This window comes from Salmo salar, chromosome 08 (assembly GCF_965601325.2).
Source record: "Salmo salar chromosome 08, fSalSal1, whole genome shotgun sequence".
In the NCBI taxonomy this organism is placed as follows: Eukaryota; Metazoa; Chordata; class Actinopteri; order Salmoniformes; family Salmonidae; genus Salmo; species Salmo salar.
In genome coordinates, this window is record NC_138298.1 from 43,377,501 (window position 1) to 43,401,500 (window position 24,000).

Consider the following 24,000-nt stretch of genomic DNA (forward strand, 5'->3'; position numbering starts at 1 on the left):
ACGAGCTCCGGGACATTTCTCCCGGTCTCAAGAGCCTGAATGTCGACCAGCGGCTCCAGCTCCTCATCACGGAAGGACTTCGATGTGAAGCAAATCCTCCGAAGCCGATGGAGGTGGTTCGGTCACCCGGCTGTTCCCCCGCCAGGAGACTTCTTTACCGGGAGAGGAGCGGGGGCCAGCCCCGGAGAGTACCACAGCCCCTCTGTTAGTGGCTGTTCTACCGGTAACGGAATCGTTAACGGCGCCGGTACAGGAAATAACTGCTTAGTAGCAGTTGGAACTAGTGGTAACGGCAGTTGTAGTGGAAATAATTCATGCAACGCCAACAACAGAAAGTTTATGGATAATTCTGTTGGGAGTCCCACTGATAACCTCCCGGTAACACCGTTTGTAGCCGCGGCAGCTGAACATTCCTCTTGTCCGCGGTCATTCAACCAACCGGAGTGGGTCGACCCGTTGTCTTTCTCTCACTCTCGGCCGGTAACAGACACAGAGCGCCCCGGGGAGGGCTCATCGCTTCTCCAACCGCCGGTACCGGAGGCGGGTGTTCCCGCGGCTGAAGAGGAGACGGGACTGACGGGAGCCGAGAGTAATAACAACCACGACGACAATGCCTCCAGCTCCTGCAGGTATGAGGAGAATGAGACGAGTTTAGCCTAATGTCTCCTCTCGGTGCTTTAACATGGACCTATGTTTCAGTGTACGTTTATAGCGTTAAACTTTCTGTTAGCTCGACTACTTTCTGTTAGCTAGCCCCCTTTCTGTTAGCTAGGCTACTTTCTGTTAGCTAGGCTACTTTCTGTTAGCTAGGCTACTTTCTGTTAGCTAGGCTACTTTCTGTTAGCTAGGCTACTTTCTGTTAGCTAGGCTACTTTCTGTTAGCTAGGCTACTTTCTGTTAGCTAGGCTACTTTCTGTTAGCTAGGCTCCTTTCTGTTAGCTAGGCTACTTTCTGTTAGCTAGGCTACTTTCTGTTAGCTAGGCTACTTTCTGTTAGCTAGGCTACTTTCTGTTAGCTAGGCTCCTTTCTGTTAGCTAGGCTCCTTTCTGTTAGCTAGGCTCCTTTCTGTTAGCTAGCCTCCTTTCTGTTAGCTACGCTCCTTTCTGTTAGCTAGGCTACTTTCTGTTAGCTAGCCTCCTTTCTGTTAGCTAGGCTCCTTTCTGTTAGCTAGGCTACTTTCTGTTAGCTAGCCTCCTTTCTGTTAGCTAGGCTCCTTTCTGTTAGCTAGGCTACTTTCTGTTAGCTAGCCTCCTTTCTGTTAGCTACGCTCCTTTCTGTTAGCTAGGCTACTTTCTGTTAGCTAGGCTACTTTCTGTTAGCTAGCCCACTTTTTGTACGAAGTAAAATTCTCTATAGATTTTTACTGAATGGTCAACTTTATATAGCAGCGTTCAACATATGATGCTCGCTGTAGGCCTACTACCCTATATAGGACGCTCGCTGTAGTCCTACTACCCTATATAGCACGCTCGCTGTAGGTCTACTACCCTATATAGGACGCTCGCTGTAGGCCTACTACCCTATATAGGACGCTCGCTGTAGGCCTACTACCCTATATAGGACGCTCGCTGTAAGTCTACTACCCTATATAGGACGCTCGCTGTAGGCCTACTACCCTATATAGGATGCTCGCTGTAGGCCTACTACCCTATATAGGATGCTCGCTGTAGGCCTACTACCCTATATAGGATGCTCGCTGTAGGCCTACTACCCTATATAGGACGCTCGCTGTAGGTCTACTACCCTATATAGGATGCTCGCTGTAGGCCTACTACCCTATATAGGACGCTCGCTGTAGGTCTACTACCCTATATAGGATGCTCGCTGTAGGCCTACTACCCTATATAGGACGCTCGCTGTAGGTCTACTACCCTATATAGGATGCTCGCTGTAGGCCTACTACCCTATATAGGACGCTCGCTGTAGGTCTACTACCCTATATAGGATGCTCGCTGTAGGCCTACTACCCTATATAGGAGGCTCGCTGTAGGCCTACTACCGTAATATAGGACGCTCGCTGTAGGCCTACTACCGTAATATAGGACGCTCGCTGTAGTCCTACTACCCTATATAGGACGCTCGCTGTAGGCCTACTACCCTATATAGGACGCTCGCTGTAGGTCTACTACCCTATATAGGACGCTCGCTGTAGGCCTACTGCCCTATATAGGACGCTCGCTGTAGTCCAACTGCCCTATATAGGACGCTCGCTGTCGGCCTACTACCCTATATAGGACGCTCGCTGTAAGCCTACTACCCTATATAGGACGCTCGCTGTAGGCCTACTACCCTATATAGGACGCTCGCTGTAGGCCTACTACCCTATATAGGATGCTCGCTGTAGGCTTACTACCCTATATAGGATGCTCGCTGTAGGCCTACTACCCTATATAGGATGCTCGCTGTAGGCCTACTACCCTATATAGGACGCTCGCTGTAGGCCTACTACCCTATATAGGACGCTCGCTGTAGGCCTACTACCCTATATAGGACGCTCGCTGTAGGCCTACTACCCTATATAGGACGCTCGCTGTAGGCCTACTACCCTATATAGGATGCTCGCTGTAGGCTTACTACCCTATATAGGATGCTCGCTGTAGGCCTACTACCCTATATAGGATGCTCGCTGTAGGCCTACTACCCTATACAGGACGCTCGCTGTAGGTCTACTACCCTATACAGGACGCTCGCTGTAGGCCTACTACCCTATATAGACGGGCAGTCGGAGATATCAACCCAGTTAGATGGGCAGTCGGAGATATCAACCCAGTTAGACGGGCAGTCGGAGATATCAACCCAGTTAGATGGACAGTCGGAGATATTAACCCAGTTAGATGGGCAGTCGGAGATATTAACCCAGTCGGAGATATTAACCCAGTTAGACGGGCAGTCGGAGATATCAACCCAGTTAGACGGGCAGTCGGAGATATCAACCCAGTTAGACGGGCAGTCAGAGATATTAACCCAGTTAGACGGGCAGTCGGAGATATTAACCCAGTTAGACGGGCAGTCGGAGATATTAACCCAGTTAGACGGGCAGTCGGAGATATTAACCCAGTCGGAGATATTAACCCAGTTAGATGGACAGTCGGAGATATTAACCCAGTTAGATGGACAGTCAACCTAGCCTAGCTTTTAGCTAGCTACAGTGGTATCTTCAACCAAGCCTAGCTTTTAGCTAGCTACAGTGGTATCTTCAACCTAGCCTAGCTTTTAGCTAGCTACAGTGGTATCTTCAACCAAGCCTAGCTTTTAGCTAGCTACAGTGGTATCTTCTACCTAGCCTAGCTTTTAGCTAGCTACAGTGGTATATTCTACCTAGCCTAGCTTTTAGCTAGCTACAGTGGTATCTTCTACCTAGCCTAGCTTTTAGCTAGCTTACAGTGGTATCTTCAACCTAGCCTAGCTTTTAGCTAGCTACAGTGGTATCTTCAACCTAGCCTAGCTTTTAGCTAGCTACTGTGGTATCTTCAACCTAGCCTAGCTTTTAGCTAGCTACAGTGGTATCTTCAACCTAGCCTAGCTTTTAGCTAGCTACAGTGGTATCTTCAACCAAGCCTAGCTTTTAGCTAGCTACAGTGGTATCTTCTACCTAGCCTAGCTTTTAGCTAGCTACAGTGGTATCTTCTACATAGCCTAGCTTTTAGCTAGCTACAGTGGTATCTTCTACCTAACCTAGCTTTTAGCTAGCTACAGTGGTATCTTCAACCTAGCCTAGCTTTCAGCTGGCAGCTCCGCAGTGCAAGCTAGTTTGACTTTCTATAAAGTTTGAGAAACAAGTTGAAGATAAAGTTATGTTTTGTTTAGTTACATGTTTTATTGTCACCGGAAACCATATATTTATCCTGTCTTGAATGACAAGGTCACATTTTTGCAATCTCTCAAAATAAATGCAATAATCTTGCGTTACAAACACTTACAACAATGGATTCTAGTCAATTGTAGTTAATTACCAAGTTGTTTTGTGCTAAACTATATAGAACATTGGCCTGTTGGAAACTACAACTCCCTACTACAATGTTACACTTCAGGCTTGATCTGATTTCTCTACAGAAACTGCAAATCAAAGCTCAGAGAAAATAAATAACGAAATGGAATTCAAATAATTTAACCAACGTTGGTCAATTGGTTGTTTAAAAAATATAAAATAACAGACATTTCGGTTAATCGTTCAGCACTAATTTGAGGGTATTTTTTTAATCCATATTGGGTGAACCGTTTCGAAATTACAGCACTTTTTGTACATTGTCCCCCCCCATTTTAGGGGAGCAAAAGTATTGTGACAAATTCAATTAAGTATTTGGTCACACAATGACTACATGTGACTTTACAATTTGTTGGATACATTTGCTGTTAGTTTTGGTTGTGTTTCATATTATTTTGTGCCCAATAGAAATGAATGGTTAAATAATGTATAGTGTCATTATGGAGTCAATTTTATTGTAAATAAGAATAGAATATGTTTCTACGTTCATGTGAATGACACAATGATTACGGATAATCTTGAATGAATCATTAAGTAATGTGTGCGAAAGTTAGTCATAAATATCATACCCCCCCAAAATGCTAACCCTCCCCTGTTATTGTAATGGTGAGAGATTAGCATGTCTTGGGGGTATGCTATAAAATGCTAACCCCTCCCTGTTATTGTAATGGTGAGAGGTTAGCATGTCTTGGGGGTATGATATAAAATGCTAACCTGCAGTTATTGTAATGCTGAGAGGTTAGCATGTCTTGGGGGTATGATATAAAATGCTAACCTCCCCTGTTATTGTAATGGTGAGAGGTTAGCATGTCTTGGGGGTACGATATAAAATGCTAACCCCTCCCTGTTATTGTAATGTTGAGAGGTTAGCATGTCTTGGGGGTATGCTATAAAATGCTAACCCCTCCCTGTTATTGTAATGGTGAGAGGTTAGCATGTCTTGGGGGTACGATATAAAATGCTAACCCCTCCCTGTTATTGTAATGTTGAGAGGTTAGCATGTCTTGGGGGTATGATATAAAATGCTAACCCCTCCCTGTTATTGTAATGGTGAGAGGTTAGCATGTCTTGAGGGTATGATATAAAATGCTAACCCCTCCCTGTTATTGTAATGGTGAGAGGTTAGCATGTCTTGAGGGTATGACATTTGTGCGTCTGTAACTTTCTCACTCATCATCATTCATGATTCATTCAGGGTTATCCAACCCAGCAGCTTTGCAGTTCTTGACACTCAAACCGGTGTAACCGGCACCTACTACCAAACCCCCTGTTCAAAGGCAGTTAAATCTTTAGTCTTACCCATTCACCCTCTGAATGACACACACACACAATCCATGTCTCAATTATCTCAAGGCTGAAAAATCCTTCTTCCACCTGTCTCCTCCTCTTCATCTACACTGATTGAAGTGGATTTAACAGAGTTTTTCACCTGGATTCACCTGGTCAGACTGTGTCATGGAAAGAGCAGGTGTTCTTAATGTTTTGTATTCTCAGTGTATTCAGTCCTTCAGACAGTATTCACACCCCTTGTCTTAATGTTTTGTATTCTCAGTGTATTCAGTCCTTCAGACAGTACTCACACCCCTTGTCTTAATGTTTTGTTCACTCAGTGTATTCAGTCCTTCAGACGGTACTCACACCCCTTGTCTTAATGTTTTGTTCACTCAGTGTATTCAGTCCTTCAGACAGTACTCACACCCCTTGTCTTAATGTTTTGTATTCTCAGTGTATTCAGTCCTTCAGACAGTACTCACACCCCTTGTCTTAATGTTTTGTTCACTCAGTGTATTCAGTCCTTCAGACAGTACTCACACCCCTTATCTTAATGTTTTGTATTCTCAGTGTATTCAGTCCTTCAGACAGTACTCACACCCCTTGTCTTAATGTTTTGTTCACTCAGTGTATTCAGTCCTTCAGACAGTATTCACACCCCTTATCTTAATGTTTTGTATTCTCAGTGTATTCAGTCCTTCAGACAGTACTCACACCCCTTGTCTTAATGTTTTGTATTCTCAGTGTATTCAGTCCTTCAGACAGTACTCACACCCCTTGTCTTAATGTTTTGTTCACTCAGTGTATTCAGTCCTTCAGACAGTACTCACACCCCTTGTCTTAATGTTTTGTATTCTCAGTGTATTCAGTCCTTCAGACAGTACTCACACCCCTTGTCTTAATGTTTTGTATTCTCAGTGTATTCAGTCCTTCAGACAGTACTCACACCCCTTATCTTAATGTTTTGTATTCTCAGTGTATACAGTCCTTCAGACAGTACTCACACCCCTTGTCTTAATGTTTTGTTCACTCAGTGTATACAGTCCTTCAGACAGTACTCACACCCCTTGTCTTAATATTTTGTTCACTCAGTGTATACAGTCCTTCAGACAGTACTCACACCCCTTGTCTTAATGTTTTGTATTCTCAGTGTATTCAGTCCTTCAGACAGTACTCACACCCCTTGTCTTAATGTTTTGTATTCTCAGTGTATTCAGTCCTTCAGACAGTACTCACACCCCTTGTCATTCACCACATTTTAGTTGTTTACAGCCTGAGTTTAAAATGGATGACATTTAGGTGTTGTGTCACTGATCTACACACAATACCCCACAAGGTCAAAGTGTTTTAAAACCTTTTTTTAAATGAATAAAAATGTTTAAAACTGTAATGTCTTGAGTCAATATGTATTCAACCCCTTTGTAATGGCAAGCTTAAATAAGTCGCTCTGGATAAGAGCGTCTGCTAAATGACGTAAATGTAAGTTCAGAATAAGTTGCATGGACTCATTCCATGTTCACACATATACAATTATCTGTAAGGTCCGTCAATTGAATAGTGAATTGCAAGCACAGATTCAACCACAAAGACCAGGGAGGTTTTTCAATGCCTTGCAAAGAAGGATATTGATTGGTAGATATGGGGGGGGGGAAATGACATTGACTATCCCTTTGAGCATGGTAAAGTTATTCATTACACTTTGGATGGTGTATCAATACACCCAGTCAGTACAAAGATACAAGCGTCCTTCCTAACTCAGTTGCCGGAGAGGAAGGAAACCGCTCAGGGATTTCACCATGAGGCCAATGGTGACTTTAAAACAGTTACAGAGTTTAATGGCTGTGATAGGAGAGAACTGAGGATGGATCAACAACATTGTAGTTACTCCACAATACTAACCTAAATGACAAAGGTGCTTCTACAAAGTATTGACTCAAGGGTGCAAATACTTATGTAAATGAGACATAATGAGTCATTATGGGGTATTGTGTGTCGATGGGTGAGAAAAAAAATCTCAATTGAATCCATTTTAAATTCAGGCTGGTTCAACAAAATGTGGAACAAGTCAATGGGTGTGAATACTGTCTGAATCTGTGAATGGATATCCAGTCTTATGGAGGAGTCTTCTAAAGGAATGGACTCTGAATCTGTTAATCTGTCTCGCTGTCTCTCTGTCTCTCCATCTCTCTCTCTCTCTCTTTGTCTCTCTCTGTCTGTCTCTCTCGCCATCTCTCCTCTCTCCCTCTCTTTCTGTCTGTCTGTCTCTCTGTCTCTCTCCTCTCTCTCTCTGTCTCTCTCTCTCTCTGTCTCTCTCGCTGTCTCTCTCCTCTCTTTCTCTCTCTCGCCATGTCTCTCTCTCTCTCTCTCTCTCGCTCCATCTCTCCATCTCTCTCTCGTAAATTTAAAGGCTGCTTTGGGAGCCATGATGGAGCTAAAGACTTGTTCCACACACACACACACACACACACACACACACACACACACACACACACACACACACACACAGAGACACAGACTTATTCACTGACAATGACTCACCCACAGATGGACAGACTAGCCAAGATGCGTTTTGTCTTCCAAACTACCACTACTGAATATAGTGTCAAAGCCATTCTGGCTCAGTGCTCTGCTCAGTTTCCCTTTTGTTAGTAAAGATATGGAGAAACTGGGAGCCATTTTTGGGGGGGGGGGTGAGGGGGATGGGGCAGACTAAAGTGCAGTGTGTGTGTCGTCCTATGATCTTGGTTTCCATAGACTGACAAATTAAAACACTATCTTGAAAGTGATGGTGTGTACTTCTTGTCTTTCTCTCGCAGGTTAAATAAAGGCGATAAAATTATTACAAAGTGTGTGTGTGTGTGTGTGTGTGTGTGTGTGTGTGTGTGTAGGACTTCCAACAGCAGTGCGACGCTGTCCTCATGCGTGTCGATGGAACCGTGCGTGTCCTCCGACGAGTGTGTGTACACGGCTCACACACACGCAGACCTGATCTCCAGAAAGATGGAGACCTACCTCCGGACCAAGCAGCTGTGTGACGTCACTCTGGTGTCAGGGGACAGGAGGATACCTGCTCACAGGTAACACACACACACGCAGGAGCGCGCACACACACACACACACACACACATACATACACACACACACACACGCAGGAGCGCGCACACACACACACACATACATACACACACACACACACACACACATACATACACACACACACACACGCAGGAGCGCACATACACACACACACACACACACACACACACACACACACATACATACACACACACACACATGCAGGAGCGCGCACACACACACACAGACACACAGACACACAGACAGAGAGAGAGAGAGACACACACACATATACAGTCGGAAGTTTACATCCACTTAGGTTGGAGTCATTTAAAACTTGTTTTTCAACCACTCCACAAATTTCTTGTTAACAAACTATAGTTTTGGCAAGTCGGTTAGGACATCTACTTTGTGCATGACACAAGTCATTTTTCCAACAATTGTTTACAAACAGAGTATTTCACTTATAATTCACTGTATCACAATTCCAGTGGGTCAGAAGTTTACATACACTAAGTTGACTGTGCCTTTAAACAGCTTGGAAAATTCCAGAAAATGATGTCATGACTTTAGAAGCTTCTGATAGGCTAATTGACATCATTTGAGTCAATTGGAGGTGTACCTGTGGATGTATTTCAAGGTCTGCCAAAAGATATCAGCCAAGACCTCAGAAAACAAATTGTAGACCTCCACAAGTCTGGTTCATCCTTGGGAGCAATTTCCAAACGCCTGAAGGTTCCACGTTCATCTGTACAAACAATAGCACGCAAGTATATACACCATGGGACCACGCAGCCGTCATACAGCTCAGGAAGGAGACGCGTTCTGTCTCCTAGAGATGAACGTACATTGGTGTAAAAAGTGCAAATCAATCCCAGAACAACAGCAAAGGACCTTGTGAAGATGCTGGAGGAAACGGGTACAAAAGTATCTATATCCACAGTAAAATGAGTCCTATATCGACATAACCTGAAAGGCCGCTCAGCAAGGAAGAAGCCACTGCTCCAAAACCGCCATAAAAAAGCCAGACTACGGTTTGCAACTGCACATGGGGACAAAGATCATACTTGTTGGAGAAACGTCCTCTGGTGTGATGAAACAAAAATAGAACTGTTTGGCCATAATGACCATCGTTATGTTTGGAGGAAAAAGGGGGAGGCTTGCAAGCCGAAGAACACCATCCCAACCGTGAAGCACGGGGGTGGCAACATCATGTTGTGGTGGTGCTTTGCTGCAGGAGGGACTCGTGCACTTAACAAAATAGATGGCATCATGAGGAGGGAAAATTATGTCGATATATTGAAGCAGCATCTCAAGACATCAGTCAGGAAGTTAAAGCTTGGTTGCAAATGGGTCTTCCAAATGGACAATGACCCCAAGCATACTTCCAAAGTTCTGGCAAAATGGCTTAAGGACAACAAAGTCAAGGTATTGGAGTGGCCATCACAAAGCCCTGACCTCAATCACATGGAAAATTTGAGGGCAGAACTGAAAAAGTGTGTGCGAGCAAGGAGGCCTACAAACCTGACTCAGTTACACCAGCTCTGTCACAGGAGGAGTGGGCCAAAATTCACCCAACTTATTGTGGGAAGCTTGTGGAAGGCTACCTGAAACGTTTGACCCAAGTTAAACAATTTAAAGGCAAAGCTACCAAACACTAATTGAGTTTATATGTGAACTTCTGACCCACTGGGAATGTGATGAAAGAAAATAAAAGCTGAAATAAATAATTCTCTCTACTATTATTCTGACATTTCACATTCTTAAAATAAAGTGGTGATCCTAACTGACCTAAAACAGGGAATTTTTACTAGGATTAAATGTCAGGAATTGTGAAAAACTGAGTTTTAAATGTATTTGGCTAAGGTGTATGTAAACTTCTGACAAACTGCGCACACACACACACACACCACACACACACACACACACACACACACACACACACACACACGTATAAATATATAATTATTAATATAATCTAACACACAGCTTTATCATCTTCTTCTTGATCTCTATTTTTAACTATTCACATTTATTCCACATCTGACTTCCCCCTCTTTACCTCCTGAGAAACCAGTAGCCCCTGTTTTGATTTTGTACTTCGGGAAAGTACTCAGACCCCCCCCCCCCCCCCCCCCCCTTTGACTGTTTCCACAATATATTTAACTTTTTTTTTAATGTTACATAAATCTATTCGAAAATAGATTAAATTAATACAGAGCCTCATCAGTCTACACACAGTACCCCATAATGACAAAGCGAAAACAGGTTTTAAGATTTTTTTTTGTGTGCAAATGTATTAAAAATGAAAAACAGAAATACCTTATTTACGTAAGTATTCAGACCCTTTGCTATGAGACTCCACATTGAGTTCAGGTGCATCCAGTTTCCATTGATCATCCTTAAGATGTTTGTACAACTTGATTGGAGTCCACCTGTGGTAATTTCAACTGATTGGACATGATTTGCAAAGGAACACACCTGTCTATATAAGGTCCCACAGTTGACCAGTGCATGTCAGAGCAAAAACCAAGACATGAGGTCGAAGGAATTGTCCGTAGAGCTTCGACACAGGATTGTGTCGAGGCACAGATCTGGGGAAGGGTACCAACAAATGTCTGCAGCATTTAAGGTCCCCAAGAACACAGTGGCCTCCATCATTCTTAAATGGAAGAAGTTTGAAACCACCAAGACTCTTCCTAGAGCTGGCCGCCCGGCCAAACTGAGCAATCGGGTGAGCAGGGCCTTGGTCAGGGAGGTGACCAAGAACCCGATGGTCACTCTGACAGAGCTCCAGAGTTCCTCTGTGGAGATGGGAGAACCTTCCAGAAGGACAACCATCTCTGCAACACTCCACCAATCAGGCCAGACGGAAGCCACTCCTCAGTAAAAGGCACATGACAGCCCGCTAGGAGTTTGCCAAAAGGCACCTAAAGACTCTCAGACCATGATAAACAAGATTCTCTGGTCTGATGAAACCTAGTGTCGTGTCTTTGGCTATGCCAGATTAAGTGATATGACATGCTATTCTATAAAATCCTTTCTATGTAATTAATATTACCTGATTTAAACTAATCATGTAATTAACTAGAAAGTCGGGGGCACCACGAAAGAATGTTTGTAGAGCTGTTACCTTCCGAATAAACTCTTAAAGACCTAGTAATATTTTACATCAATTAGCAGTCAATATTTAATCGTCACCTTTATTTATTCTCATCTGAAAGTTGTAAATTCTTGGTTATCTTCACGAACCCTGGCTAACAAGTTGAATCAGCAATACAACATTTGGTTTAATTATTTATTTACTAAATACCTAAATAATCACACAGAATTACATCTACACAGGATGGGTCATGCATTGATTACTAATTATGTCATAAAGGAAAAAGGTCCCTAGCGGACGGAACAGCTGGTTACACAAAGAAAAGGTCCCTAGCGGACGGAACAGCTGGTTACACAAAGAAAAGGGGGTTGGGTTTTTGAATGAAAAGCGCCGGAAGACTGAGGAACAAAGGGATGTGGTCTCTGATCGGACCTTGTAAAAGCTGTGCTATCGTAAATACAGAATCTTACGCATTCTAAATAACCTCCCGTTTTGGTAAAGGAAAATGCAAGAAATATTTACTCTGAGCTGCGCTTCTCAATAGGTTGGTCGTAGATGGAAGGCCGTGTTGCCCGACAGAGATCTTCCTGTCCTCTGAAGAATGTCTGGTAGAACGGATGTGTTGTAGTACCGTCGTGTGTTTGGTAGAAGAGATACTTTGTCCGTCCTTTCCTAGCCCACGTTTACAGCTGCTGCTGCTCACTCAACGGCTAGGAGGTATCACTTCTTTAGTGAATAAGAGTTCAAAGTTCATACCAAGTTGCCGTACTGATACTCTAGAACCTCACTGAACAGATATTCTAGAACCTCACTGAACTGATATTCTAGAACCTCACTGAACTGATATTATAGAACCGTACTGGACTCATATTCTAGAACCGTACTGGACTCATATTCTAGAACCGTACTGGACTCATATTCTAGAACCGTACTGGACTGATGTTCTAGAACCTCACTGAACTGATATTCTAGAACCGTACTGGACTGATACTCTAGAACCGTACTGGACTGATATTCTAGAACCGTACTGGACTGATATTCTAGAACCGTACTGGACTGATATTCTAGAACCGTACTGGACTGATATTCTAGAACCGTACTGGACTGATATTCTAGAACCGTACTGGACTGATGTTCTAGAACCTCACTGAACTGATACTCTAGAACCGTACTGGACTGATATTCTAGAACCGTACTGGACTGATATTCTAGAACCGTACTGGACTGATATTCTAGAACCGTACTGGACTGATATTCTAGAACCGTACTGGACTGATATTCTAGAACCGTACTGGACTGATATTCTAGAACCGTACTGGACTGATATTCTAGAACCGTACTGAACTGATATTCTAGAACCGTACTGGACTGATATTCTAGAACCGTACTGGACTGATATTCTAGAACCGTACTGAACTGATATTCTAGAACCGTACTGGACTGATATTCTAGAACCGTACTGAACTGAAGTTGGCTTAGTTCTGTAGTTTGATATTAGCCCTTTTAACGTCTGGACCGTCGTCCTCACATCCTCGGGAACACAAATGTTACATTTCGTTAATAGGGGCTTATGTCGTGGGGAGAGAAAGGGCGTGTTTCATAGTTTTTACAACCAATGTCTGTTCACTTGGGCGTGGCCACGGAGCGAACAGAATTTACCTTATGAAAACCCAATTCTCTCATTTAGAAGCTAAAATTACATTTAATCTTTTCACAAATAGTTTCATATTTAAAACATTTTAAATTGCACAACAATTCCATGTGAATGTGATAACTAGAATGTGTAGACTTTCCCAGATACAGTTTGTCGTCCTGTCATCAGTAATAATGTCCCAGACACCAACTGATCTGACATCATATTCATTAAGTACCAACACATATTTTCAACTGGCTCTATTACCGAAATATGGTTCCTTCCCCCCCCCCACATTTTGATGTTCCCAGACTCTCTCTATGTTAACAAAGGACTTTCCAAGAGTCACTCTGTAGAGTAGAGAGAGAGGAAAGGGGGGGAAGTATTTATGGGGGTCATAAACCTGACCAACAACGTCATGACACTAGATTGAACTCTTTGGCCTGAATGCCAAGCGTCACGTCTGGAGGAAACCTGTCACCATCCCAACGGTGAAGCATGGTGGTGGCAGCATTATGCTGTGGGGATGTTTTTCCAGCAGCAGGGAGTGGGAGACTAGTCAGGATCGAGGGAAAGATGAACGGAGCAAAGTACAGAGAGATCCTTGATGAAAACCTGCTCCAGAGCGCTCAAGACCTCAGACTGGGGCGAAGGTTCACCTTCCAACAGGACAACGACCTTAAGCACGTTACCAAGACAACCCAAATGGCTTCGGGAAAAGTCTCTGATTGTCCATGAGAGGCCCAGCCAGAGCCTGGACTTGAACCCGATCTAACATCTCTGGAGAGACCTGAAAATAGCTGTGCAGCGACGCTCCCCATCCAACCTGACAGAGCTTGAGAGGATCTGTAGAGAAGAATGGGAGAAACTCTCCAAATACAGGTGTGCTAAGCTTGTAGCTTCATACCCAAGAAGACTCGATGCTGTAATCACTGACAAAGGTTCTTGCTTCAACAAAAGTCCTGAGTTAAAGTGTCTGAATACTTATGGAAATGTATTTTTAATTAAAACACATCTATTTTTTGAAAAATACACGGAAAAGAAGACTCTCTCGGTCGACCAAGATTTAGTTTTTCAGTCGTAGACAGTCGCTACACTCTCACACCCAGACACACCAGGCCTCTTTCCCCCCCCCTAATGCATCTCATCGTAAAGGGGAACTATAGATGACTGATGTCCTATATTGGTACTACAGAACATAACTGTCATTTCTCCTTCCATTTCCTCATTTCGGATTTAAGTCCATGCTCTCCTCCTTTCTTCTGAAGAACATAGTTATATATATATACACACACACACACACACACACACACACACACACACACACACACACACACACACACACACACACACACACAGTACCAGTCAAAAGTTTGGACACACCGACTCATTCAAGGGTTTTTCTTTATTTTTTACTATTTTCTACATTGTTGAATAATAGTGAAGACATCAACACTATGAAATAACACATATGGAATCATGTAGTAACCAAAAAAGTGTTAAAACAAGTCAAAATATATGTTTTATTTGAGATTCTTCAAAGTAGCCACCCTTTGCCTTGATGACAGGTTGGCACACTCTTGGTATTCTCTCAACCAGCTTCACCTGGAATGTTTTTCCAACAACAGTCTTGAAGGAGTTCCCCTCCTTCTCTCTGTCTCCTTCTCTCTGTCTCCTTCTCTCTGTCTCCTTCTCTCTGTCTGTCTCCTTCTCTCTGTCTGTCTCCTTCTCTCTGTCTGTCTCCTTCTCTCTGTCTGTCTCCTTCTCTCTGTCTGTCTCCTTCTCTCTGTCTGTCTCCTTCTCTCTGTCTGTCCCCTTCTCTCTCTCTCTGTCTCCTTCCCTCTGTCTCTCTCTCTCTTTCTGTCTCCTTCTCTCTGTGCTGAGATGGGACTTATAGGTTATAGTCCGATGATAGTGGTTTGAACCTCCTGAATTCCCCTCCCTTCCTCCCTGTCAGACTGGTCCTGTCGTCGGTGTCAGACTACTTTGCGGCCATGTTCACCAGTGATGTCAGAGAGGCCAAACAGGAAGAGGTTAAGATGGAGGGGGTGGACCCTGATGCATTGTGGGTGCTGGTGCAATACGCTTACACAGGTACACACAATTACACACAACCCTTGTGTAGGGCTCAGGACAAAAGAAGTGTACTATATATATATATATATCACACACTGGCCGGACAGTTTATTAGGTACACCACCCCGTACACCTAAATGGATGGTTCCTACAGACAGTGGGTCACGTGGACGTGGCTTGTTATATAAAGCAGGCAGACAGGCATCAAGACATTCAGTTACTGTTCCATTGAACTTTATGGGCAACACGTGTGACCTAAGTGACTCTGAGCGTGGTGTGATGGACGGGGCCAGGCGCGACGGATTCAGTATGTCAGAAACGGACGCCCTCCTGGGCTTTTAACAGACGACAGTATCTAGGGTTTATACTGAGAATGGTGTGATGATTTTAACAGACAGTATCTAGGGTTTATACTGAGAATGGTGTGATGATTTTAACAGACAGTATCTAGGGTTTATACTGAGAATGGTGTGATGATTTTAACAGACAGTATCTAGGGTTTATACTGAGAATGGTGTGATGATTTTAACAGACAGTATCTAGGGTTTATACTGAGAATGGTGTGATGATTTTAACAGACAGTATCTAGGGTTTATACTGAGAATGGTGTGATGCTTTTAACAGACGACAGTATCTAGGGTTTATACTGAGAATGGTGTGATGATTTTAACAGACAGTATATCTAGGGTTTATACTGAGAATGGTGTGATGATTTTAACAGACAGTATCTAGGGTTTATACTGAGAATGGTGTGATGATTTTAACAGACAGTATCTAGGGTTTATACTGAGAATGGTGTGATGATTTTAACAGACAGTATCTAGGGTTTATACTGAGAATGGTGTGATGATTTTAACAGAGAGTATATCTAGGGTTTATACTGAGAATGGTGTGATGATTTTAACAGACAGTATATCTAGGGTTTATACTGAGAATGGTGTGATGATTTTAACAGACAGTATCTAGGGTTTATACTGAGAATGGTGTGATGATTTTAACAGACAGTATCTAGGGTTTATACTGAGAATGGTGTGATGATTTTAACAGACAGTATCTTGGGTTTATACTGAGAATGGTGTGATGATTTTAACAGACAGTATCTAGGGTTTATACTGAGAATGGTGTGATGATTTTAACAGACAGTATATCTAGGGTTTATACTGAGAATGGTGTGATGATTTTAACAGACAGTATATCTAGGGTTTATACTGAGAATGGTGTGATGATTTTAACAGACAGTATCTAGGGTTTATACTGAGAATGGTGTGATGATTTTAACATACAGTATCTAGGGTTTATACTGAGAATGGTGTGATGATTTTAACAGACAGTATCTTGGGTTTATACTGAGAATGGTGTGATGATTTTAACAGACAGTATCTAGGGTTTATACTGAGAATGGTGTGATGATTTTAACAGACAGTATATCTAGGGTTTATACTGAGAATGGTGTGATGATTTTAACAGACAGTATATCTAGGGTTTATACTGAGAATGGTGTGATGATTTTAACAGACAGTATCTAGGGTTTATACTGAGAATGGTGTGATGATTTTAACAGACAGTATCTAGGGTTTATACTGAGAATGGTGTGATGATTTTAACATACAGTATCTAGGGTTTATACTGAGAATGGTGTGATGATTTTAACAGACAGTATATCTAGGGTTTATACTGAGAATGGTGTGATGATTTTAACAGACAGTATATCTAGGGTTTATACTGAGAATGGTGTGATGATTTTAACAGACAGTATCTAGGGTTTATACTGAGAATGGTGTGATGATTTTAACAGACAGTATCTAGGGTTTATACTGAGAATGGTGTGATGATTTTAACAGACAGTATCTAGGGTTTATACTGAGAATGGTGTGATGATTTTAACAGACAGTATATCTAGGGTTTATACTGAGAATGGTGTGATGATTTTAACAGACAGTATATCTAGGGTTTATACTGAGAATGGTGTGATGATTTTAACAGACAGTATATCTAGGGTTTATACTGAGAATGGTGTGATGATTTTAACAGACAGTATATCTAGGGTTTATACTGAGAATGGTGTGATGATTTTAACAGACAGTATCTAGGGTTTATACTGAGAATGGTGTGATGATTTTAACAGACAGTATCTAGGGTTTATACTGAGAATGGTGTGATGATTTTAACAGACAGTATCTAGGGTTTATACTGAGAATGGTGTGATGATTTTAACAGACAGTATCTAGGGTTTATACTGAGAATGGTGTGATGATTTTAACAGACAGTATCTAGGGTTTATACTGAGAATGGTGTGATGATTTTAACAGACAGTATCTAGGGTTTATACTGAGAATGGTGTGATGATTTTAACAGACAGTATCTAGGGTTTATACTGAGAATGGTGTGATGATTTTAACAGACAGTATCTAGGGTTTATACTGAGAATGGTGTGATGATTTTAACAGACAGTATCTAGGGTTTATACTGAGAATGGTGTGATGATTTTAACAGACAGTATCTAGGGTTTATACTGAGAATGGTGTGATGATTTTAACAGACAGTATCTAGGGTTTATACTGAGAATGGTGTGATGATTTTAACAGACAGTATCTAGGGTTTATACTGAGAATGGTGTGATGATTTTAACAGACAGTATCTAGGGTTTATACTGAGAATGGTGTGATGATTTTAACAGACAGTATCTAGGGTTTATACTGAGAATGGTGTGATGATTTTAACAGACAGTATCTAGGGTTTATACTGAGAATGGTGTGATGATTTTAACAGACAGTATCTAGGGTTTATACTGAGAATGGTGTGATGATTTTAACAGACAGTATCTAGGGTTTATACTGAGAATGGTGTGATGATTTTAACAGACAGTATCTAGGGTTTATACTGAGAATGGTGTGATGATTTTAACAGACAGTATATCTAGGGTTTATACTGAGAATGGTGTGATGATTTTAACAGACAGTATATCTAGGGTTTATACTGAGAATGGTGTGATGATTTTAACAGACAGTATCTAGGGTTTATACTGAGAATGGTGTGATGATTTTAACAGACAGTATCTAGGGTTTATACTGAGAATGGTGTGATGATTTTAACAGACAGTATCTAGGGTTTATACTGAGAATGGTGTGATGATTTTAACAGACAGTATATCTAGGGTTTATACTGAGAATGGTGTGATGATTTTAACAGACAGTATCTAGGGTTTATACTGAGAATGGTGTGATGATTTTAACAGACAGTATATCTAGGGTTTATACTGAGAATGGTGTGATGATTTTAACAGACAGTATATCTAGGGTTTATACTGAGAATAGTTTGACAAGTCCTGTGGGTGAAAACAGATCCATGAGGATCCTTGTCACCGATTGGCTATTTACAGCAGACGACCACACCGGGTTCCTGTCCAATCAGCTATAAACAAGAAGAAGTGTCTCCAGTGGACACGACATCATCAACACTGGACACATGAGGAGAGGAAAAACACACAGCCTGGAACATGACAGTGAGTTAAGTTTACTTCAGTGTCCTGGTCAGTCCCCAGACCCCTCTCAGTGTCCCGGTCAGTCCCCAGACCCCTCTCAGTGTCCTGGTCAGTCCCCAGACCCCTCTCAGTGTCCCGGTCAGTCCCCAGACCCCTCTCAGTGTCCTGGTCAGTCCCCAGACCCCTCTCAGTGTCCTGGTCAGTCCCCAGACCCCTCTCAGTGTCCTGGTCAGTCCCCAGACCCCTCTCAGTGTCCCGGTCAGTCCCCAAGACCCCTCTCAGTGTCCCGGTCAGTCCCCAGACCCCTCTCAGTGTCCTGGTCAGTCCCCAGACCCCTCTCAGTGTCCCGGTCAGTCCCCAGACCCCTCTCAGTGTCCTGGTCAGTCCCCAGACCCCTCTCAGTGTCCCGGTCAGTCCCCAGACCCCTCTCAGTGTCCTGGTCAGTCCCCAGACCCCTCTCAGTGTCCTGGTCAGTCCCCAGACCCCTCTCAGTGTCCTGGTCAGTCCCCAGACCCCTCTCAGTGTCCTGGTCAGTCCCCAGACCCCTCAGTGTCCTGGTCAGTCCCCAGACCCCTCTCAGTGTCCTGGTCAGTCCCCAGACCCCTCTGTGTCCTGGTCAGTCCCCAGACCCCTCTCAGTGTCCTGGTCAGTCCCCAAGACCCCTCTCAGTGTCCCGGTCAGTCCCCAGACCCCTCTCAGTGTCCTGGTCAGTCCCCAGACCTCTCTCAGTGTCCCGGTCAGTCCCCAGACCCCTCTGTGTCCCGGTCAGTCCCCAGACCCCTCTCAGTGTCCCGGTCAGTCCCCAGACCCCTCTCAGTGTCCCGGTCAGTCCCCAGACCCCTCTCAGTGTCCCGGTCAGTCCCCAGACCCCTCTCAGTGTCCCGGTCAGTCCCCAGACCCCTCTCAGTGTCCCGGTCAGTCCCCAGACCCCTCTGTGTCCTGGTCAGTCCCCAGACCCCTCAGTGTCCTGGTCAGTCCCCAGACCCCTCTCAGTGTCCCGGTCAGTCCCCAGACCCCTCTCAGTGTCCTGGTCAGTCCCCAGACCCCTCTGTGTCCTGGTCAGTCCCCAGACCCCTCTCAGTGTCCTGGTCAGTCCCCAGACCCCTCTCAGTGTCCTGGTCAGTCCCCAGACCCCTCTCAGTGTCCTGGTCAGTCCCCAAGACCCCTTTCAGTGTCCTGGTCAGTCCCCAGACCCCTTTCAGTGTCCTGGTCAGTCCCCAGACCCCTCTCAGTGTCCTGGTCAGTCCCCAGACCCCTCTCAGTGTCCTGGTCAGTCCCCAAGACCCCTCTCAGTGTCCCGGTCAGTCCCCAGACCCCTCTCAGTGTCCCGGTCAGTCCCCAGACCTCTCTCAGTGTCCCGGTCAGTCCCCAGACCCCTCTCAGTGTCCCGGTCAGTCCCCAGACCCCTCTCAGTGTCCCGGTCAGTCCCCAGACCCCTCTCAGTGTCCCGGTCAGTCCCCAGACCCCTCTCAGTGTCCTGGTCAGTCCCCAGACCCCTCACAGTGTCCCGGTCAGTCCCCAGACCCCTCTCAGTGTCCCGGTCAGTCCCCAGACCCCTCTCAGTGTCCCGGTCAGTCCCCAGACCCCTCTCAGTGTCCCGGTCAGTCCCCAGACCCCTCTCAGTGTCCTGGTCAGTCCCCAGACCCCTCTCAGTGTCCCGGTCAGTCCCCAGACCCCTCACAGTGTCCCGGTCAGTCCCCAGACCCCTCTCAGTGTCCCGGTCAGTCCCCAGACCCCTCTCAGTGTCCCGGTCAGTCCCCAAGACCCCTCTCAGTGTCCTGGTCAGTCCCCAGACCCCTCTCAGTGTCCTGGTCAGTCCCCAGACCCCTCTCAGTGTCCTGGTCAGTCCCCAGACCCCTCTCAGTGTCCCGGTCAGTCCCCAGACCCCTCACAGTGTCCCGGTCAGTCCCCAGACCCCTCTCAGTGTCCCGGTCAGTCCCCAGACCCCTCTCAGTGTCCCGGTCAGTCCCCAGACCCCTCTCAGTGTCCCGGTCAGTCCCCAGACCCCTCTCAGTGTCCCGGTCAGTCCCCAGACCCCTCTCAGTGTCCCGGTCAGTCCCCAGACCCCTCTCAGTGTCCCGGTCAGTCCCCAGACCCCTCTCAGTGTCCTGGTCAGTCCCCAGACCCCTCTCAGTGTCCTGGTCAGTCCCCAGACCCCTCTCAGTGTCCTGGTCAGTCCCCAGACCCCTCTCAGTGTCCTGGTCAGTCCCCAGACCCCTCTCAGTGTCCCGGTCAGTCCCCAGACCCCTCTCAGTGTCCTGGTCAGTCCCCAGACCTCAACCCTATAGAGCCTCTCTGGGTTGAGATGAAACGGGCTGTTGGCAGCGTGAATGTACCACCGTCCAATCAGCAGCAACTGCCTGATGCCATGGCGTCAGCATGGACCTACATCCCTGTGGAACATTTCTGACGCCTTGTGGAATACCCCGAAGACTTCAGGCTGTTCTGGAGTAAAAGGGCCGACTCGGTACTAGATAGGTGTACCTAATGAACTGTCAGGTGAATGTGTGTGTATAGATAGATAGATAGATAGGGTTTAGGGTGTACTTAATAAAGGGCCGACTCGGTACTAGATAGGTGTACCTAATAAACTGTCAGGTGAATGTGTGTGTGTATAGATAGATAGATAGATAGATAGGGTTTAGGGTGTACTTAATAAACTGTTGTGTGTGTGTTTTAGGGTGTACCTAATAAACTGTTATGTATTTGTGTGTGTGTGTATACACACACACACACACACACACTTTAAATCTTGAATACACTACAAGTTTACATTTCAATTCTTAGCAACAAAAGTGATCAAATTGTTTCTCTGTCTCTCTCTCTCTGTCTCTCTCTCTGTCGATCTCTGTCTCTCTCTCTGTGTCTCTCTCTCTCTGTCGATCTCTGTCTCTCTCTCTGTCTCTCTCTCTCTCTGTCGATCTCTGTCTCTCTCTCTGTGTCTCTCTCTCTCTCTGTCGATCTCTGTCTCTCTCTCTGTGTCTCTCTCTCTCTGTCGATCTCTGTCTCTCTCTCTGTCTCTCTCTCTCTCTGTCGATCTCTGTCTCTCTCTCTGTGTCTCTCTCTCTCTCTGTCGATCTCTGTCTCTCTCTCTGTGTCTCTCTCTCTCTGTCGATCTCTGTCTCTCTCTCTGTCGATCTCTGTCTCTCTCTCTGTCGATCTCTCTGTCGATCTCTGTGTGTCTCTCTCTCTCTCTCTGTGTCTGTGTCTCTCTGTGTCTCTGTGTGTCCAGGTCGTGTGGAGTTGAGAGAGGACACTATAGAGTGTATATTGTCAGTATCGTGTCTCCTCCAGCTGCAGCCGGTGGTCCAGGCCTGCTGTAACTTCCTCATCAAACAGCTCCACCCTTCTAACTGTCTGGGGATACGAAGCTACGCCGACACACAGAGCTGCTCACAGCTCCACCACGCTGCTCACAGCTTCACCATGGTAGGTTACACACTACCCCTTCCCCTGTAGACACACAGAGCTGTTACACACCACCACCACGCTGCTCACAGCTACACCATGGTAGGTTACACACTACCCCTTCCCCTGTAGACACACAGAGCTGTTACACACCACCACCACGCTGCTCACAGCTACACCATGGTAGGTTACACACTACCCCTTCCCCTGTAGACACACAGAGCTGTTACACACCTCCACCACACTGCTCACAGCTACACCATGGTAGGTTACACACTACCCCTTCCCCTGTAGACACACAGAGCTGTTACACACCTCCACCACGCTGCTCACAGCTACACCATGGTAGGTTACACACTACCCCTTCCCCTGTAGACACACAGAGCTGTTACACACCTCCACCACGCTGCTCACAGCTACACCATGGTAGGTTACACACTACCCCTTCCCCTGTAGACACACAGAGCTGTTACACCTCCACCACGCTGCTCACAGCTCCACCATGGTAGGTTACACACTACCCCTTCCCCTGTAGACACACAGAGCTGTTACACACCTCCACCACGCTGCTCACAGCTACACCATGGTAGGTTACACACTACCCCTTCCCCTGTAGACACACAGAGCTGTTACACCTCCACCACGCTGCTCACAGCTACACCATGGTAGGTTACACACTACCCCTTCCCCTGTAGACACACAGAGCTGTTACACACCTCCACCACGCTGCTCACAGCTACACCATGGTAGGTTACACACTACCCCTTCCCCTGTAGACACACAGAGCTGTTACACACCTCCACCACACTGCTCACAGCTCCACCATGGTAGGTTACACACTACCCCTTCCCCTGTAGACACACAGAGCTGTTACACACCTCCACCACGCTGCTCACAGCTCCACCATGGTAGGTTACACACTACCCCTTCCCCTGTAGACACACAGAGCTGTTACACACCTCCACCACGCTGCTCACAGCTCCACCATGGTAGGTTACACACTCCTCTTCCCCTGTAGACACACAGAGCTGTTACACACCTCCACCACGCTGCTCACAGCTACACCATGGTAGGTTACACACTACCCCTTCCCCTGTAGACACACAGAGCTGTTACACACCTCCACCACGCTGCTCACAGCTACACCATGGTAGGTTACACACTACCCCTTCCCCTGTAGACACACAGAGCTGTTACACACCTCCACCACGCTGCTCACAGCTCCACCATGGTAGGTTACACACTCCTCTTCCCCTGTAGACACACAGAGCTGTTACACACCTCCACCACGCTGCTCACAGCTACACCATGGTAGGTTACACACTACCCCTTCCCCTGTAGACACACAGAGCTGTTACACACCTCCACCACGCTGCTCACAGCTACACCATGGTAGGTTACACACTACCCCTTCCCCTGTAGACACACAGAGCTGTTACACACCTCCACCACGCTGCTCACAGCTACACCATGGTAGGTTACACACTACCCCTTCCCCTGTAGACACACAGAGCTGTTACACCTCCACCACGCTGCTCACAGCTCCACCATGGTAGGTTACACACTACCCCTTCCCCTGTAGACACACAGAGCTGTTACACACCTCCACCACGCTGCTCACAGCTACACCATGGTAGGTTACACACTACCCCTTCCCCTGTAGACACACAGAGCTGTTACACCTCCACCACGCTGCTCACAGCTACACCATGGTAGGTTACACACTACCCCTTCCCCTGTAGACACACAGAGCTGTTACACACCTCCACCACGCTGCTCACAGCTACACCATGGTAGGTTACACACTACCCCTTCCCCTGTAGACACACAGAGCTGTTACACACCTCCACCACACTGCTCACAGCTCCACCATGGTAGGTTACACACTACCCCTTCCCCTGTAGACACACAGAGCTGTTACACACCTCCACCACGCTGCTCACAGCTCCACCATGGTAGGTTACACA

The 24,000-nt window shown here is 45.6% G+C and overlaps 1 protein-coding gene across 6 annotated transcripts in view; it reads left to right on the forward strand.

Moving 5' to 3' along the window:
- klhl5 (kelch-like family member 5) overlaps positions 1-24,000 on the forward strand; it is a 73,721-nt gene that overhangs the window by 21,141 nt on the left and 28,580 nt on the right. For 3 of the 6 annotated variants that reach the window (XM_082978700.1, XM_082978701.1, XM_082978699.1), the window contains exons 1-4: positions 1-629; positions 8,146-8,334; positions 15,026-15,162; positions 21,858-22,054. The exon at positions 1-629 is cut by the window's left edge. In XM_082978700.1, the coding sequence (XP_082834826.1) occupies positions 40-629; positions 8,146-8,334; positions 15,026-15,162; positions 21,858-22,054 (1,113 nt within the window). In that variant the 5' untranslated portion in view covers positions 1-39. The remainder of the gene's footprint in view (positions 630-8,145; positions 8,335-15,025; positions 15,163-21,857; positions 22,055-24,000) is intronic. The other 3 variants (XM_082978702.1, XM_082978703.1, XM_082978704.1) reach the window with 1 other exon arrangement.